Source organism: Sapajus apella, unplaced genomic scaffold (assembly GCF_009761245.1).
Source record: "Sapajus apella isolate SASKATOON/1434 unplaced genomic scaffold, GSC_monkey_1.0 scaffold64, whole genome shotgun sequence".
Lineage (NCBI taxonomy): Eukaryota > Metazoa > Chordata > Mammalia > Primates > Cebidae > Sapajus > Sapajus apella.
This window is the reverse complement of record NW_022437004.1, coordinates 12,340,988-12,359,485: the sequence shown is the minus strand read 5'-3', so window position 1 is coordinate 12,359,485 and position 18,498 is coordinate 12,340,988. Positions and strand designations below refer to the sequence as shown.

Here is an 18,498-nt window from a genome sequence, read left to right as displayed (position 1 = left end):
TATCTCTGTTTTGGTACCGGTACCATGCTGTTTTGATTACTGTAGACTTGTAGTATAGTTTAAAGTCCAGTAGTGTGATGCCTCCCCCTTTGTTCTTTTTGCTTAGAATTGACTTGGCTATGCGGGCTCTCTTTTGGTTCCATATGAAGTTTAAGGTGGTTTTTTCCAGTTCTGCAAAGAAGGTCATTGGGAGCTTGATGGGGATAGCATTGAATTGCAAATTACTTTGGACAGTATGGCCATTTTCATGATATTGATTCTTCCTAACCATGACCATGGAATGTTTCTCCATCTGTTTGTGTCCTCTCTTATTTCATTGAGCAGTGGCTTGTAGTTCTCCTTGAAGAGGTCCTTTACGTTCCTTGTTAGTTGTATTCTTAGGTATTTTATTCTCTTTGTGGCAATTGTGAATGGAAGTTTGTTCTTGATTTGGCTCTCTTCAAGTCTGTTATTGGTGTATAGGAGTGCATGTGATTTTTGCACATTGATTTTGTATCCTAAGACTTTGCTGAAGTTGCTTATCAGTTTCAGGAGATTTTGGGCTGTGACGATGGCATCTTCTAGATATGCAATCATGTCATCTGCAAATAGAGACAATTTGACTTCCTCCTTTCCTATTTGAATACCCTTTATTTCTTTTTCTTGCCTGATTGCTCTGGCTAGAACTGCTAGTACTATATTGAATAGGAGTGGTGAGAGAGGGCATTCTTGTCTAGTGCCAGATTTCAAGGGGAATGCTTCCAGTTTTTGCCCATTCAATATGATATTGGCTGTTGGTTTGTTGTAAATAGCTTTTATTATTTTGAGATACGTTCATCAATACCTAGCTTATTGAGGATTTTTAGCATAAAGGGCTGTTGAATTTTGTCAAAGGCCTTCTCTGCATCAATTGAGATAATCATGTGGTTTTTGTCTTTGGTTCTGTTTATGTGGTGAATTACGTTTATAGACTTGCATATGTTGAACCAGCCTTGCATCCCCGGGATGTAGCCTACTTGATCATGGTGGATAAGCTTTGTGGTGTGCTTTTGCAATTGGCTTGTCAGTATTTTATTGAAGATTTTTGCATCTATGTTCATCATGGATATTGGCCTGAAGTTTTCTTTTCTTGTTGAGTCTCTGCCGGGTTTTGGAATGATTAATCTTAATAATGAAAAACTCCCTAGGACTGTGCATGATTATATGCAATCAACATCAATTTGAAGTGAGAAAATAGCCTGGCATCTACAATGCTTTATCATTTTGATTTGTTTAGCAGAAAATGATTTGCTTAGCTAGTGGAGCACTTCATTCTCTGTCATAGACATTATTTAGTATTTAGACTCAGCAGGGTGGAGAAACTTGACTAGAACATTTGGCCTGGACAAGGAAACTGACTGCATAAACAATTTATATTTATAGATAAGTGTAAATTAAGTCCTTCTTTTCACTTAGTTGTTGTATACCCTTCAGCTTAAGTCTTAAAATTTAGGTATTCAAAATCTGATGATGGAGGAGGGGTATATAGTGAGAGTTCTTAACTGGATTAACCTTTTTTTTTTTTTTTTTGTGACAGGATCTTGCTTTGTCATTCATGCTGAAGCGCAGTGGCACAATCTCAGCTCACTGCAACCACTGCTTCCTGGGCTCAGGTGAATCTCTCACCTCAGCCTCTTGAGCAGCTGAGACTACAGGTGTGTGCTGCTACATCTGGCTTTTATTTTTTTGATTTTTAGTACTGACAGGGTCTTGCTATGTTGACCAGCCTGATCTTGAACTCCTGGCCTCAAGTGATCCTCCTGCCTTGACCTCCCAAAATGCTGGGTTTAAAGGCATGAGCTACTATGCCCAGACTGTATCAACTTTTAAATAACATATAAACAAAAATTTATATATGTTTTTCATGTAAATGTATAGTTTCAACATTTTTTTGAAGTATTAATTGCAACTTGTACAAAAATAAAAATCTTAACATTAATGATGCAGAGATAAATATTTACTGAAACTCGTTGAAAGCATTGCCTGCATTTGCTGTCTCCAGTTCTAATCCTATTTGTTCCTGAAACCATTCCAATCAGGTTTTCTCCTGCAAGTCCCCTAATACTTTCCTCATCATAGTCATCAATGAACTTCCTGTTGTACAAATTTATGTTACGGTAAAGGTTGGCGCTCATGTTTATGTATACTATTATGTAAATTTTATTCACTGTGGAGGCAAGCATGTACAAATCTACTTTTTCATTTTGTTTTCAGTCCAAAACTTTTAATGTTGCCTTTTTTATTTTCTTAATTTTTTTAAAGGTCTAATTGGTAATTTTTCCAAAATGTTCTGAGACCTGTCAAGTTTCTAGCAATAGTTCTTCCAGATGCTCAAATACTTCAGAGGCACTCAGCTGAATTCTATTTCTAATGTCATCTCTCCTACCATCCTCCAGCCTCCTTCTCCAATCTGGACTAGTTGATTTTGCGCCTGGTTACAACTAGACTCCTGAGACTGTCCTTCAGTATTTCTGTGAGCTAGAATTGTGTTTTTAGATCCTATATCTTCTTTCTCATTTACTCTCTGATTTGTTAAAGCATACTTGCCACTGCTTCCTAAGCATTATGAAATAAGAAACCTTTTTTCTCACTCAAAGCAGAGAACCATACTTAGCACATAGTAGATACTCTAAATATTTTAGTTTTTATTTATTTTTAATTGACAAAAATAATTGTATATATTTATGGGATACAATGTGATGTTTGATATATGTAAACATTGTAGAATAATTAAAGTGCAAATTATAATAAAAATTAAAATAAAATAAAATAAATAATTAAATAATTGCATAATTGATAATAATGCAATCAATTATCCTTACTATTTTTTTGTGATGAGAACATTTGAAACCTACTTTTAGCAATTTTGAGATATACAATACATAATGATTAACTGTGGTCACCATGCTGTGCAATAGATCGCTAACACTAATTTCTCTTGTCTAACTGATTTTTTCTATCTTTTGCCTAACACATCTCGTTTTTCCAGCCTTTACCCCCACCTCTGGTACCATTCTGCTTCTATGAGTTTGGCTTCTTTAGGTTCCACATATAAATGAGAAGATGCAGAATGTGTCTTTTTGTGCCTGCCTTATTTCACTTAACTTAATGTACTCTGTGTTCATCCAGGTTGTTCCAAATGACAGAATTTCCTTCTTTTTTAAAGCTATATGGTATTCCATCATGTGTATGCACATTTTATTTATCCATCGATTCACTGACAGACACTTAAGTTGTTTTCATATCTTGACTATTGTGGATAATGACACAATGAAAATGGGAATGTACATATTTTTTCAACATAAAAATTTCAATTGCTTTGGATGTACACCCATAAGTGGGATTGCAATTCTAGTTTTAGTTTACTGAAGAATTTCTATACTGTTTTCCATAATGTGTATACTACTTTACATTACCACAAACAGTGTGCTTTGGTTTCTTCTTCTTGCCAACATTTATTATCTTTTCACTTTTTGGTAATAGCCATTCTAAGAGGTGTGAGGTGACAGCTCATTGTGGTTTTAATTTGCATTTCCCTGATGATTAGTGACATTGAGCATTTTTTCATATATCAGTTGGCCATTCATATGTCTACTTTTGAGAACTGTCTGTTCATGCCCTTTATCCTTTTTATTTTTGCTTTGAGACGGAGTCTCCCTTTGTTACCCAGGCTGGATAGAGTGTCGTGGTGTGATCTCAGCTTACTGCAACCTCCACTTCCTGGGTTCAAGCGATCCTTCTGCCTTAGCTTTCCAAGTAGCTGGGACTACAGTTGTACGCCTGGCTAATTTTTGTCTTTTTAGTATAGATGGGGTTTTGTCATGTTGGCCAGGCTGGTGTTGAACTCCTGACCTCAGATGATCCACCTGCCTCAGCCTCCCAAAATGCTGGGATTACAGATGAGAACCACTGTGCCCGGCCCTTTGTCCATTTTTTAATCAGGTTTTTTTTTTTTCTTGCTATTCAATTGAGCTCCTTATGTATTTTGGATATTTGCCCCTTACCAGATAAATAATTTGCAAATATTTATTTTTCTAGTCCATGGGTTGTCTCTTCACTCTGTTAATTATTTTCTTTGCTGTGTAAAAGATTTTTGAAATGAAATCGCATGTGTCTATTTTTGCTTTTTTTTTTTTTGCCTGCACTTTTAAGGTTATATCCAATAAATCATTGCCCAGATAAATGTCATGAAGAATTTTCCCCTGTTTCATCCTAGTAGTTTTACAATTTAAAGTCTTATGTTTAAATATTTAAACTATTTCAAGTAGATTTTTGTATATGGTACAAGATGAGGAATCTAATTTCACTTTTATATACGTGGATGTCCAGTTTTTTCAACACCATTTGTTTCGAAAAGACTATCCTTTCACCATTGTGTGTATGTGACAGCTTTGTGGAAAATTAATTAACCATAAGTACGTGGGTTTATATCTGGGCTTTCATTCTATTGCATTGGATAATGTGTTTGTATATAGAAAACCCTAAAGATTCCACCAAAAAAAAAAAAAAAACTGTTAGAATGAATAAATGGAGTCAATAAATTGCAGAATAAAAGTCAACATACAAAAATCAGTAGGATTTCTGTACACAACAATTATTGAAAGCAGAAATCAAGATAGCAATCTCAGTTACAATAGCATTTAATGAAAGGAGTAAATTTAACTGAAAAAGTACAAGATCTGTAGACTGAAAACTATAAAACATTGATGAAAGCAATTGAAAATGATACAAATAAATAGAAAGATATCTCATTCTCATAGATTGGAAGAATTTAGTTAAAATGTACAATACCACCCAAAGTTTTTACATATTAAATGCAAAATCCCTCAAAATTTCAATGTCATTTTTCACAGAAATAGAAAAACAATTCTAGAATTTGTATAGCACCACCATAGACCCCAACAGACAAAGCAGTCTTGAGAAAAATGAACAAACCTGGAGGCATCACATGACCTGATTTTGAAATATACTACAAAGCTATACTAATCAAAACAGCATGATACTAGCAAAAAACAGATATATATTATTCATTAAATATTTTAAATGAATGAATTAATAAATTAGGACACTAGAGAATGAGTAAAGAATAAATTTTCTGAGACTACAATTTCTAGTTTCTTACTTTTACTATTACCTTTACATTATGGTTTTGTGAGGTATATGATCCTAGGTTGAAAATAATTTTCTTTCTCAATTTTAAACTTATAAATTTTGCTCAACAGTTTTCTCACATCTGGTATTAATAGGGGAGAAGACTGATGTTATTTTATTTCTGTTTCTTTTTCCCTTGTTCTCTCAAGAAGCATTTAAATTATTTCTTTCTGTTAAATGTCATGATGATATTTTGGTGTGGTTATTTTTATTATCTTTTTGTGTATTTCATGGGCTTTTTCAAGTTAAAACATTAGGTCCTTCAGTTCTGAAAAAAATCCTTGTATTATTCAATATTTTTCCTTTTTTATTGGGCTAGGATTACTATTCTCATTTTCTTTTTCCTCATTTCTTCTTTCCCTCCCTCTCTCCCTCCCTCCTTCCCTTCCTCCCTCCATCCCTCCTTTCCTTTCCTTTTAGCTCTATTGTTCCTTTGTCTTTTCCCCCTAATTTCCAGGAGATTTACTCACATTTGCCTTTTAAATCTTTGATAAAATTTTTATTTTTATCATATTTTTAATTTCAAGAATTCTTATTCTTAGGTTAGCTTATTTTCATGCATCTTATTCCTATTTCATAGCTGTGATATATTCTGTTATCTCTGAGGAAATTAATTATAGTTTTCTCACAAAGATTTATTCTATCTGAACTTTTTTCTGAATATCATTTTATAGTTTGTTTTGTTTTGGTCTCTATCTTTCACATGGAACTTTTTAACAAATATATAATGCTAAATTTGGCCATTCATTCATACTTATTGCAAAACACTAAAGCGTTGGTTGGAAATTGTGTGGATGAGCATTGCTTTTGATTAGTAGTATACTCTAGAAAGATCAAGATGTAAGTCAATCATTTGAGTACGGATCTTCAGATGTCAGCATGTGAGAATATTTCCATGTAACTGTTCATTTCTTTCATTTCTTTAGAGAAGAATCGCCCAGTTTGAAGCTTGCTTGGGAAGGTGGGAGTTGTATCAGCTAATTGCAGTATTCTACCAAAAATGATGAATGAGGAGCCTGAGGGTCTTATAGGTCAGCCTTCACGTGCCCCTTTTTTTTAAGACATACTCATACAACTTGCCCCCCCCACCATTGTAGCTTGTATTTGTGTTATTTATCCAAAATATAATTCCCTAATCTTTTCTATGGAAGGGATTAACTGATAGCTGTACATAGAGAAAGGGTATAGGGAGGACAATTGACCTATGTACATGCTTTCTACAAGGCCACTTGTTTTTATTTGTGTAATCTACCCCTACGGACTAAAGAACCTACAGTCTTCGAGAGCTAAGCCTTAGGGATTTCTTCTTTTTAGGCTTATCCCTCAGCAGGTACATAGATTGTTTTTTTCTTATTTTAAATTTACTATTATAGCTACCACTGTACTATCTACTCTTTTACAACATGATTTTAAAATATTCATCGGCTATTACATTTTCCTCTATTTTCCTTGTCTTTGTAGATAATTTATTTTTATTTTTATTTTTTTTGTTTTGTGCATTTGCTTTACTAGAGTTTTGGGGGGGGGAGAAGTTAAATGCATGTAGTCAAGTGGCTATGTTTAACTAGATGTTTTTCTTTCCTATTCAAATGAAGTAGGTGACGCAAGGAGTGATCAATACATGTAGGATACCTGTTCTATATCGAGGGGTTAAAATGTGTTGTAGAATCAGAAACTTGTTGCTGTCACTATGTGCATGTGCTTCACAGGTACAACTATACCCAGATAGCTGTTTCTATGGTCAAGGTACTGCTAGCCACCAGAAAGTAGGGTCTGCTGTGGGTATTTGGATATCAAAATAGCACTTACAGATATTTGGAATTTAGGCAAAAAGATTGGCAGAAATGTTCTCTTCTTCTAGATTTTTTTCCAAAAAATCATAGAGAAATATTTGCTGTGATTTATGAAGCAGTGAGAGGTCAAAGAGGGGGAAGAGTGACCAAATGTCAAAAAAGGAAGAACCCAAACCACCCCTCAAAAAAACAAACAAACAAACAAAAAACTCCAACGAAACTTCATTTTTTTTACCATGTTTTTGACATATTTTAAAATGCCTTTAGAATGGAAAGTGGCATTAGAGTTCCCACAGTGGGTATTCTAGGGAAAAGAACACTAATTCATTACACAGTTTTGGCGCAAATGTTAGAGTAGTTAGCAGGGGCAGTGTTACGTAGGCGTAAAAGAAAAGTGGTGTTTTGAGACTATAAAAAGACAAAAATTACAAGAAGAACTTATGCTAGATATATTGCTTGCTTTAAATGATTTTTGACTGAATCAGGTCAAATGTACTGTTGTTTATGTTTTAGAAATATTATAGCTATTGCCAGCATACTAGCAATAGTCAGGCAGTGAAATTTGCCAGAAAGGGAGGCTAAATATTACTTAACTGCATAGTTCAGAGTTGGGAAGAGGCTGTCTCATTTAACCCATTGGCTTCATTAATAATCATGTATTCTAATATGTGAAAATTCTTTATTGGTTTATAAATTTTAAATTATTATAGTAATGCTTGTTATTTAATCATAATTAAATTTACATTTTTATAAAGAAAATATTTAGATCCTGTTTTTGTCATATTGCATATGCATGTTTTTATTTGTTATATTGTGCATGCATGTTTTGGTTAGTTGTGTATGCATTTTTGTGTTAATATGCGTGTGTGCATTTCATGCATTCTGAAATTGTTGCCTGTACTGCTTAAATATGATGCTGATGTTGTATTTAATGGTGAGTTTTAATTTTAGCTGACATTTCAGTATCTTTAAAGGAATTAATTAACACATTATCAGATAATTAGAAAAAAATTTAAAAATAGATCTGTACCATGCTAAGTATAATCTAGCAACATACATATGTTTATAAACAATCCTAATTTCTTTTTAAGACAAGAGGGTAGTGAAGATATGTCTATACAATCTCTAGACAAAGAGCTGTCTCAAAAAGAAGAGCTCAGATTTAAACATGAGGTATTATTAGAAAGAAACCAGCTTGGAATCTATGTAAAGGTTCTTGGGGTGGGAGGGGAGGAGAAAAATCCAGTAGGAAAGAAACATGGTAAACCAAAGACAAATGAAGACTAAACCAAGGACAACTGTGTCAAGAATAAAATGAAAGCTAATAAACACTTGTCCTTGAAAACTAAGAGATAAAAAAGAAGTCCAAGAAATCTGTCTGAGAACAGACTCCAGAAATCTCAAGAAAGGGACATAAGAGAAGAGGATGAAAACTGAGGTAGTGATGCTTATAAAGGATAAATGTAATATCTCAACAGAAATACATTCACATTAGAGAAAAGAGGGTGGGAGGATAGTCAATATTTACCCCAGTGGAAGAGTAAAGAAACTTATCTGCAATTCATTCTGATAGGGAAATCTCAAATGGTCCAAATTTAAATTTCTTGGTGAACTTGGATAGCCAAAGGGCCCCAGAGACTCTTCCCAGAACCTCTACTCCCACGGCATTATTCTAACACTTAGGTAAAGCCTTAGAAAAGGTAGATGACATGGGGTGAAAATAGTACATGTCAGTAGGAGATGAGTCAGAGAAAGAACGAAGTTTGGGAATAAGAATTAGGAAGTGTATTCAAAAAATGTTAAATATGAGATAGTTATACATATTCAAGTAAAGACATCAATGAAGTAGGAAGTTACATATTTGAGTCTAAAATTCTAGGGAGAAGTGAGGACTGGAGATGAAGCCACAGAACACTTTGAAATAATAAAAATAAGAAAGAACATTTATGTACTGCTTGCTAAATGTCACACAGTATTTTAAATATTGTACCTAAATTTATTCATTTAAAATCCATAACAACCCTAAATTATTATACTTATTGTACAGATAAGAAAACTGAGGCACACAGTAGGTGGTGCTGTAATTTGAATACTTGTCAATCTAACCTCAAAGACTCTTTCACTACTCTAGAATTCTGAAAAATATTGTGATATTCGAGTGGCACATTGAATGGCAAGAAGAGAGCAGTGGCTATGCCAGGTAGAAAGAAATCACTATAGGTCCTGGTTTATTGTTTGATTTTGAATTAAGGAAAAAAAACCTTGCGTGTTTGAGTATAAAAAGGGTTTCTGTTGTTTTGTTTTTGTTTTTTAAATGTCGGAATAAGCAGGTATACTTCCTTGGCACTTGCCTCCACAAAGATTACTGTGGAGGTGGGAACATCTGAACAAACAACTGTTGCTAAATCATATGTATTGTGAGAAGACAGCTTGTTCCAAGAAATCTGGCTTATACCCCGTCAACACTTTTTAAACATGCTTCAAGTAAGAAAAAAGAGAAAAACAAAAATAGTATAAGTTTGGCTTTAGAGTCTCAGAGTGCATTTTTGAGAAACCGTGACTTCAGGACACAATCAAATGGACAACCACTTCTTTCTCTTCCTAATCCCCTCAGATTTTCCTATTTGTCTCATTTACTTGTTTTATTTATTTTTATTCACAAGAGATAGAACACACTGTACGCATTCAATTGTTCTAAATCTATTAAACGCCTGTTGTGTTAGAACTGCTTATAAATAGTTTACAGTTTAGTGTGTAGTAAATATTCAATACCTCATTTATCAAATTGACTAATCATACAAACTGTATGATTAAGTAATACATTGGTCATACAGATCAAGGATCTTTAAGTAGTTTTAAAAAGGAGAGAGAAGGTTAGCCCTTTTAAAAAATGTATGGCCTGGATAAATAAAATGTGGCACATATACACCACGGAATACTATGCAGCCACAAAAAAGGATGAGTTCATGTCCTTTGTAGGGACATGGATGAAGCTGGAAGCTATCATTTTCAGCAAACCAACACAAGAACAGAAAACCAAACACGGCATGTTCTCACTCATAAGTGGGTGTTGAACAATAGAACACATAGACACAGGGAGGAGAACATCACACACTGGGGCCTATCGGGGGGTGGGGGGACTAGGGGAGGGATAGCAGGGGTGGAGGGATTGGGAAGGGCTAACATTAGGAGAAATACCTAATGTAGATGATAGGGGGATGGATGCAGCAAACCACCACGGCATGTGTATACCTATGTAACAAAACTGTACATTCTGCACATATAGCACAGATCTAAAAGTATAAAAAAAAAGTACTAACTCTAGTGATGTCAGAAGACTAATTATTTAATTGATTCATTTAAAAGTGTTTAACAAGCGTCCAATCTATGTGGTGGGATATTAAGGGATGAAAAAGTTAACGGAACACAGCTGTTCCCTGCTCTCAGTGCCTCCCTGACACCTGCCAGTTGCATGACTGAGTAAATACCTTCAGGTTCCTTCCAGCTCTAAAATTGTACGTATAGAGGAAGACTGAGATTTAACCTTGAAGAACAAAGGGAATTTTTTTTTTAAAAAAAGAGTGAATACTTTTGAGAAAGGGAGCTAAAAATTAACTCTATGTCTATCTATCTATCTGTATCTATCTATCTATCTGCCTACCTATCATCTGTCTATATGTCTATCTATCAAACAGATTTTCCTAGAGAAGTAGTAGACTATAAGAATTTGTAGGTCAAATTGTGAAGAGTTTTGGAGCTGGTATGACAGAGACTGATCATTAGCCCCCAGGAATTATTCTCATCCTCTTCTACCTGTTTAGAAAAGGTACACACACAATTTTAGCTGGGCTCAGGGACTCCCAGCCAGAGACTACATGCTTCAGCCTCTCTTGCAACAAGGTGATTTATTAGGTTGGTGCAAAAGTAATCGTGGTTTTTGCCATTGAAAGTAATGGCAAAAACCACGATTACTTTTGCACCAACCTAATAGTTTAGGCCAATTATCTGATCATAAATAATGGATACCAGTTATGTCATCTTCTTAAAGATAAAGCTTCTTATCCTTGACTTCCTCCCTCCTACTCCTACTTCTGGTGGGAAATTGTGACAATTAGAACAACCTTGAAAGCCATGTATTAAAGATGAAAATCCATTTCTCCAAATACAGATTGCTTGTATCTATACTGTTTATTACATGAGATAAATTCACACATTGTGTAACTGTTTAGTGTCGGCTTTTTCATTCCATATAATTCCCTGGAGATTCAATCAAGTTGTTGGGGATCTCAATAATTCATTTCTTTTCATTGCTGAATAGTATTCTGTAATATAATTATATAACAATTTGTTTAATCATTTACCCATTGAAGGACACCTGAGTTATTCCTAGTTTTTGGCTATTAGTAATAAAGAAGCTATGAACATATATGTACCATTTTTGCTGTGGGCAGATAAGTTTTCATTTTTGTGGGATAAATGTCCAAGAGTGCAATTGCCGGGTTGTATGGTTAAGTGTATGTTTAGTTTTTAAAATAAATTACCAATCTGTTTTTCAGAGTGGTTGTACCTTTTACATCCCCATCAGCAATATATGAGTGATTCAGTTTCTCCACATTATTATTAGTATTTTCTGTTATTACTATTTTTAATGTTAATCACTCTGATACCTGACTAGTGATAATTCATTGTGGTTGTGATTAGCATTTTCCAAATGACTAATGATGCAGAATGTCTATTCATGTATTTGTCAGCTGTACATGCTTTTTGGTGAAATTTCTGAAAATATATTTGCCCAATTTTATTTTACCTTTTTACCATTTACTCTTTTTTCTACTGTTGAGTTTTGAGAATTCTTTTTATATTCTAGATTTGACATTAAAAGCATGGCTCATAAAGGGAAAAGTTTAACCTGGATCTAGTTTGGACTAATTGGGTGGATTATAGATGTTGGATGTCGCATCTATATCATCTTTTTAAAGACAAAGAGGCTTATCCTTGACTTCCTCTGTCTCACTCTTATAAGGAAGTAGCCAGATGTAAGTACCCTGAAGTGATTAATAGTAAATGAGAGTTTATGCAAATGTAATTTTCATATTTTCCTGCCTTCAAACTCATTCATCGAATTGTCAATTGTACCATTTTGAAAATGTAACTTTAGAATTCAGATACATTTTTCTCATAGGCAATGACTGAGAACCTTAAGGTAGGGGAGTAAAAGATAAAATGGGCACTCAAGTTTGTAAAGCAGAATTGGTGGCAGAATCATAGTCTCACTTGTCCTTAACTGTGGTGCACAAATACAGAAAATTAAGTACTTTCTTTGGCTAACAATTGTTTGGACAGTGAAATAAAAGTCACTTTTATATCAAATGGTTAATCTAAGTAGTCTTTCAGTTTGAAAGCATGGTCACTAGGTATCTTCTATAAATAGATCTTACCTGCAATCTGTATACTATTACTGAAATATATGCTTTCTTCAAATTGAAGCATTTGATCCTAGAGCAATTTACAATCTTTTTACAGAATACAGGGAAAAACATATTTAAGCAGAGGAAATGAAATATCCAGTCACAAAAAGGCCATTGCCTATTTTCCAAGTCATGTTTGTTGTTTTTTAGATTAAACCAATTCAATTCCTTTTGATTTTTTCAATTATATTATTTTAATTAAACTACTCTCTGAATCATGCACATATTTGCATATTCCATTTGGCCTGTAATATGAAATTATCCATAGACATCAAGTAAAGACGTGACCTATGAAAAACAGAAATGACAGGGACCTTAATGATGACTTCGTAGGTATATTATAACCAAGAATCTACTCACCTGTTGCCTCATGAGAAAGGTACTAGGACCAGGGGTACATGTATACAGGTCACCTGTTTTGATATGTTATGTGCTGAAATGGTGGATGTAGATTTTCCGCAACCCCAGTTGGCTTGCTTCTGTTAATCTTGAGGTCAAAGATGACAATACTAACTAGTTGTTTTAGATCATCAAGTTATTGCCTTTCTTGTAAGTTTTTGCTCATTTGATAAAATGCATAATGATAATCCATAGAAAATGAGAAAGGACTTTTTTGAGGACTTCCTTTAGCAAGAGAAATATGGCTGAATGTCCCCATTTTAGAAATGAAAAAATCAAGACCTAGAGAAGTTTAATTTCAAGACCTAGAGAAGCTATATTACATCCACTATATGAGATACACAGTGTTTTGTTTTTTTTTTTTCACGTTATCTTCTCTAAAATTAGGATGCTTCCTACAATCAATAGTGTCTTACATTGGCTGTTGGCCAGGTAGCAACTGTGATGTCCTTGCCTGGTATGTATGAGCTTGGTTGGACAGCTACATGAACTTGGTGGCATTACTGGATATTTGTAACTTCACATTTCATTCAACGAACTGCCTAAGGACCATTTGAGTAAATCATAAGTTCTGGTTGTGGTCTAAAAACTTGTGCTAATACCTTCTAGTGAGATGTACAAATCATCAGCAGCAAAATTCATATAATGAGTCTTAATGGCTTGGAAGAATATTCTGGAGTTAAGGGTGAAGCATTCTCTTAAGAAAAGCTGCAACACCAATGGCCACGATGGCACAAAGGATGGGAAAATAAGTACATCAACTACTCTTAGTCAAGTCCTTCATATTTTCTTTTTTATATACTGTAAGATTGATATGCAAAAACATGTTTAAAGTTTAAAAGAGCTCCTTTAATGAGCATAAAATAAAATTTTAAACAATAAGAAAGCATGTCATAGATCGACAAACTTTTCTTTTAGTCACAATCTTCTCCTAAACAATTATGAATTTAATAAATTCTGGTTTATTATTATTTCCTCAGTTATTTTCCTGTAAGCCAAGCTATTGTCTATTCAGACTCCAAAGTAAAAACCAAAATATTCCAATTTTGATGAAGAAATCTAATCTTTATTTCTATGATTTTAGCACAATATACTCACACAATAGCTTTTATCTGTACTTAACAAAATACATTTATAGCACTTTACAAACTTTATCAGTTTGGAAAACATTGCATAACATTTTATTAAACACAATACTTAATATATACTATATATATATATATATTCATAATTTTATTTACTTTAAAAAGATAATTAACTCTCTTTATTCAATACTTGGTTTTATCAGTAAAGCACAGCCTAACAAAGGAAGAAGTGCTCCCATTAGCAAATAAGATAAATAGAACACTAAGAAGGGATACCACCTGTTAGTCTGATTTATTTTAAATTAAGGTACCAGTGGAATGTAAACAAATTTTTTTGTAATTTTTTTTTACAAAAGACATGTTATCAAATATACATGCAGAGGTCTGAGTTCTAGTGTCTATCATTATATGTTCTTAACAATGTGTTACAATTTGTTAAGTCATTAAAAACTGTAGCCTTTGGCACTTTGAGTAGAAAAAGAATATATCAATATTTATGTAAAGAAAAAAGAACTTCAATGACTAGAGAAGTACTTTAAAATCTTTAGTTAAGAAATAGATTAGGAAATATCATACTGCACCTGAAATGCTGCAGCAGGGTTTTTTTGTTTGTTTTTGTTCTTCAGAGTACTAAAACCAGCCCACCTTTCCCTCTAGAAACTGGCAAAAGCCAGTAGGAGTGTCATGATGGTGGTGGTGGTGAGAAGTGGGGAAGGCAACATTTTATTCCCACTCCCCTCTCTGAGAAGGAAATTGCCAGAAGGGATATGGTTGAGTCCACGTTTTATTGCCAGAGTTTTCAATTCTGCTGGTTTCAGCTAAATTCCTAATGCCTTAGAAGGTTGGTTTTTCTAGAAAGCTCTGCCCTTTTCATGTAGAAATTGGTAATGAAGTGATACTATTCATCTGTAAACAACTTATTGGAAAGTGAGCTAAGATGAGATCAACCATCTCTGTTGTTTCCTTTCATTCCCTTGGCAACCATCAAGTATGTATCAGAATTCTTAACAAATGGTGCAAAAAGGTTTAACACTAAGTTCCAAGAACTGAGTATGTCTTCATAGTTTAAGTTGGAAAACACGCCAAAATATTTTATCTTCTTATCAATGATATTGGTTTCCTTTGATTTAGGCTCAAGGCTTGATTCAGGATAGGTAGCAAAAATGGTTGTTTGCATGTTAAACTAAAACTGCAGCTATTCAGATATTTTGAAGAAAATTATTCTTAATTTATACCATGAGATACTTTGACTTACCAATATGCATTTTTTTCAGATTCTTCCTCTTGGTGTCCAATTAACAAAAATGTTTTACAGACAAAGGTCAAACTTAATCAGTGTGGCTCTAGTTTACTGGTCATCAGGATATTAAAAATAAAGTTAATAACATAGAGCCAAATGAGACATTTAGATTACTTGTTAAGATGGCAACCTATGACAGCTGGTTGTAGACATCTAAGGGCAAACTTGACCAACATTTCTGGCAATGTAAGCCACAATGTCAAGTTTTGGCTCAGATTTCTTGTTTGCAAATTCACAGCAGTATATTTTGCTCAAGGAATGTCAATTGTCATTTTTGCTTTTAAAATAGAAGAACATATCTATAATATCAAAAAAATTTAATCAGTAAGTAAAGGAGAAGCCATAGAAAGCAAAATATGATCACAATTTCAAAAGATGCTCTAAAATAATATATTTATAAAATTATGCAAATTTACTCACTAAAATAAACAGATTCATTAGCAGTACCTACACTTAAAAAGTAAGCAGCAGAAAAACTATACAGAAAAGCACTAGCTATCCCTTTCACTGAAAATATTCCTACACAATTTTTGATGTTGAAGAAAGCATAATTTTGAAGAAATGCACAAAAACCTTTCAGTTTTTGACTGTGACAGAGCCACTACAGAGAAGCTGCGGGGTGTCCTATTCTAACACAAAGCAGCCAGCATCGTCTTAATAAAGTAGCATTTCTTTAACAAGGAATTGCACACCACTATTTCACAGCTAAATAGAGTTTGAGAGTTTACATGGTATATGTACTATAATAATCAGCACCACCCGTACTGAGCTGTAGGTGCAGATTCTGCAAAATGAATATATAATACTGCATGGCCTCTGCTGTAGGGAAAACGTGTGTATTCTGGATTCCCACAGCTCACTATAAAGAAAAAATCCCCAAAGTTGGCACATTCAGGAAGTAAAATAGTATACATTTGAAGAAAACCACTTTCTTTTGATACTGCCTTCTGCAAAACCTTTTGTTTGACGACGGGTCTTAAGAAAACGCTTCACATCATCACATCAGTTAGGTTCTTGCATTGTGCTTTTCCCTCTCCTTGATGTGAAATCTACAAGTTTGAGTATAGCAGTTCTAAGAAGTTACAGAGTTCCCGGCTGATGGTAGACAATCTAGTTTGGTGAGACTTCCCAATTCACTGGAACAGAGCACACGTAGAATCAACATATGGTCTTTTGGGAGTAGCCCAAATGATGGAAGGGACATCACTCAATCCTTATAAGCCCGTGTGGGGGAGGTTCCTTTGTAGAAGATATTTCTAGTGTTTTCGGGGCTGTTGCTTCTTTCAGGGATTAGAATGATGTTGCCCTTTCTCCGCAGGGTGGAGTCGCGGGAAGAAGAAATGGACAGCGTCTCTGAGCCGATTTCGCTGCCCTCTACTGGGGTGACGCGGATAGTGGTGATTCCGTGGTGGTGATGCTCATTGCTATCAATGTTGCTTCTCTTGCGATCCCCAGAACCAAAGCTGTCTTTCAGAGACTCACAGCTCTCCGAGTCCCTGTTGAGATCGTTGAGCTCATAAGTTTGGCGAAGGCTGCCCTTTTCAGGGGCTTTCCACTTCCAGGAGCCACTGCCTTCACCTTCAGTGGACGGGATCTGTATGATGGGCCTGTTGTTCTCCGGGTGAGCCTCAACTCTCACTATCCCACTGGGCTCATGGTCTGTCAAGGTTTTATAGCGGATGGAGCCAGTACAGGAGACCGTGCTGCCTTCAGTGTTCTTGGGGCTGCTCTGGAGGACGCCCTGCTGCTTGGACATGGCTATGACTTGCATGATTCGGGGCTGGCTATTGCTTCTGTTACATGCCACAGTCTTCTCAGCAGCTTTTAACCACTTGGCCCGAGCAGAGCTGCTTTTGGGTGAGGTGCTGATGTTTTCCTGAGTCTCCTCAGGGATGTGCACCAACTGCGAGGACCCAGGGCGGGACTGAATGGACACTCTCGGCCCTCCAGGCATGCTGTTGTTACATCCGGGGACGGCGCCAGGCTGGATCTTGAGGTACTGATTGCCAGGGCCATGGTGGTCTCCATTCACCCCTACCCTCGAGGGCTCTGAGCTTGACCTCATCTCTATGGATCTGGGTGGCGACTGTCCAGGCTCAGGCTCTATAACTTGCAAGGACAACTTCCGACTTTCATTCTTATTCTTCCACTGGGTGAGGAGCTGCTTTGATCGAGCGGAATCCATAGAGGCGTGAATGCTCGCATTTCTTCTGACGGGGTCTTCTACAGATGGGGTGTTGGCTCGAGGCAAGGTATTGCTGAAGGTGACCATGTTCTCCTTCCCCATGGGGCTCCGTGGAGTAATGATTTCTACATCAGCATTTGCCCTTTTGAGATTTGTCAACGAGCTAGCATCTCTGTGGTTTCGGTTGAGGATGCCTTCTGTGTGAGCAATTCCATCAGTGCTGCTACCATTTTTAGCAGATAAAACTCGGTTGGGATCTTGATTGAGGTCTGTCAGAGACCTGAGGGCTTCTCTGTGATGAAACATACTCTCATCACTAGGCAGGAAATTCCCCACAGCATACAAGCCCTAGTGTTTGAGAGAAAACAATAAATATCACGCACTGGAGTCGCTAGGGTTTTTTTTAGAGTATCCACTGAAGTACATATATGGTATATGCTTCCTATACACCATTGACTAATACAAATAGCAAAACATGAAAACCACATTTTTGCAGGGAAATAGTTTGTAAGTTCTATCATAAATCACTTCATGAATTGCTCAGCAATGTGAACCACATTCTTTTCTCCACCTTACTGGGTGTTTTTGTCAATCTTATCCTGTGTATATTTTCAGAAGAAAAAGCAGACAAGAGAGAAATAAGGACACCTTTTTCCTGCTTTTCAAAGCAATTCATTTTTCTGGATTTAGGGACTTCTTGTTGAGTGACATCTCAAATGGCTTAAATGATCTATTTTACCTTCCATTTTCAATCATAAGAGGAAAGCAGAGAGGTGTACAAAATATACAGCAATACATCATTCATAAAAGATGATATCAGGTTTTGAAATAAGGCCATAGACAGATATTGTTACTACTCACACTGAGTACTGCCTTGTGTGTTCAGCATTGTACAGGGTGCTCTCGGAAGAGAGGGCAGAAATCATCACCAGATTGCGGCACCTAGATTCTTTCCTGATTTAAACTTGCCATACACCGGAAATACTATTTTATCAATTTAGTGTCATTGCACTAAATTTGAGCCAGATTTTATTTAATTTTGTCTTCATAAACAGTGTATCAATTTTTTGTTGTTATAGATTTGGAAAGCAAAAATTTA

The 18,498-nt window shown here is 35.3% G+C and overlaps 1 protein-coding gene across 1 annotated transcript in view; it reads right to left on the bottom strand.

Annotated features, from left to right (window-relative positions):
- Positions 1-13,873: 13,873 nt before the first annotated feature.
- PLPPR4 (phospholipid phosphatase related 4) overlaps positions 13,874-18,498 on the bottom strand; it is a 43,128-nt gene continuing 38,503 nt past the window's right edge. Inside the window, exon 7 of the mRNA XM_032247961.1 lies at positions 13,874-17,747. Within this exon, the coding sequence (XP_032103852.1) occupies positions 16,422-17,747 (1,326 nt within the window). The 3' untranslated portion in view covers positions 13,874-16,421. The remainder of the gene's footprint in view (positions 17,748-18,498) is intronic.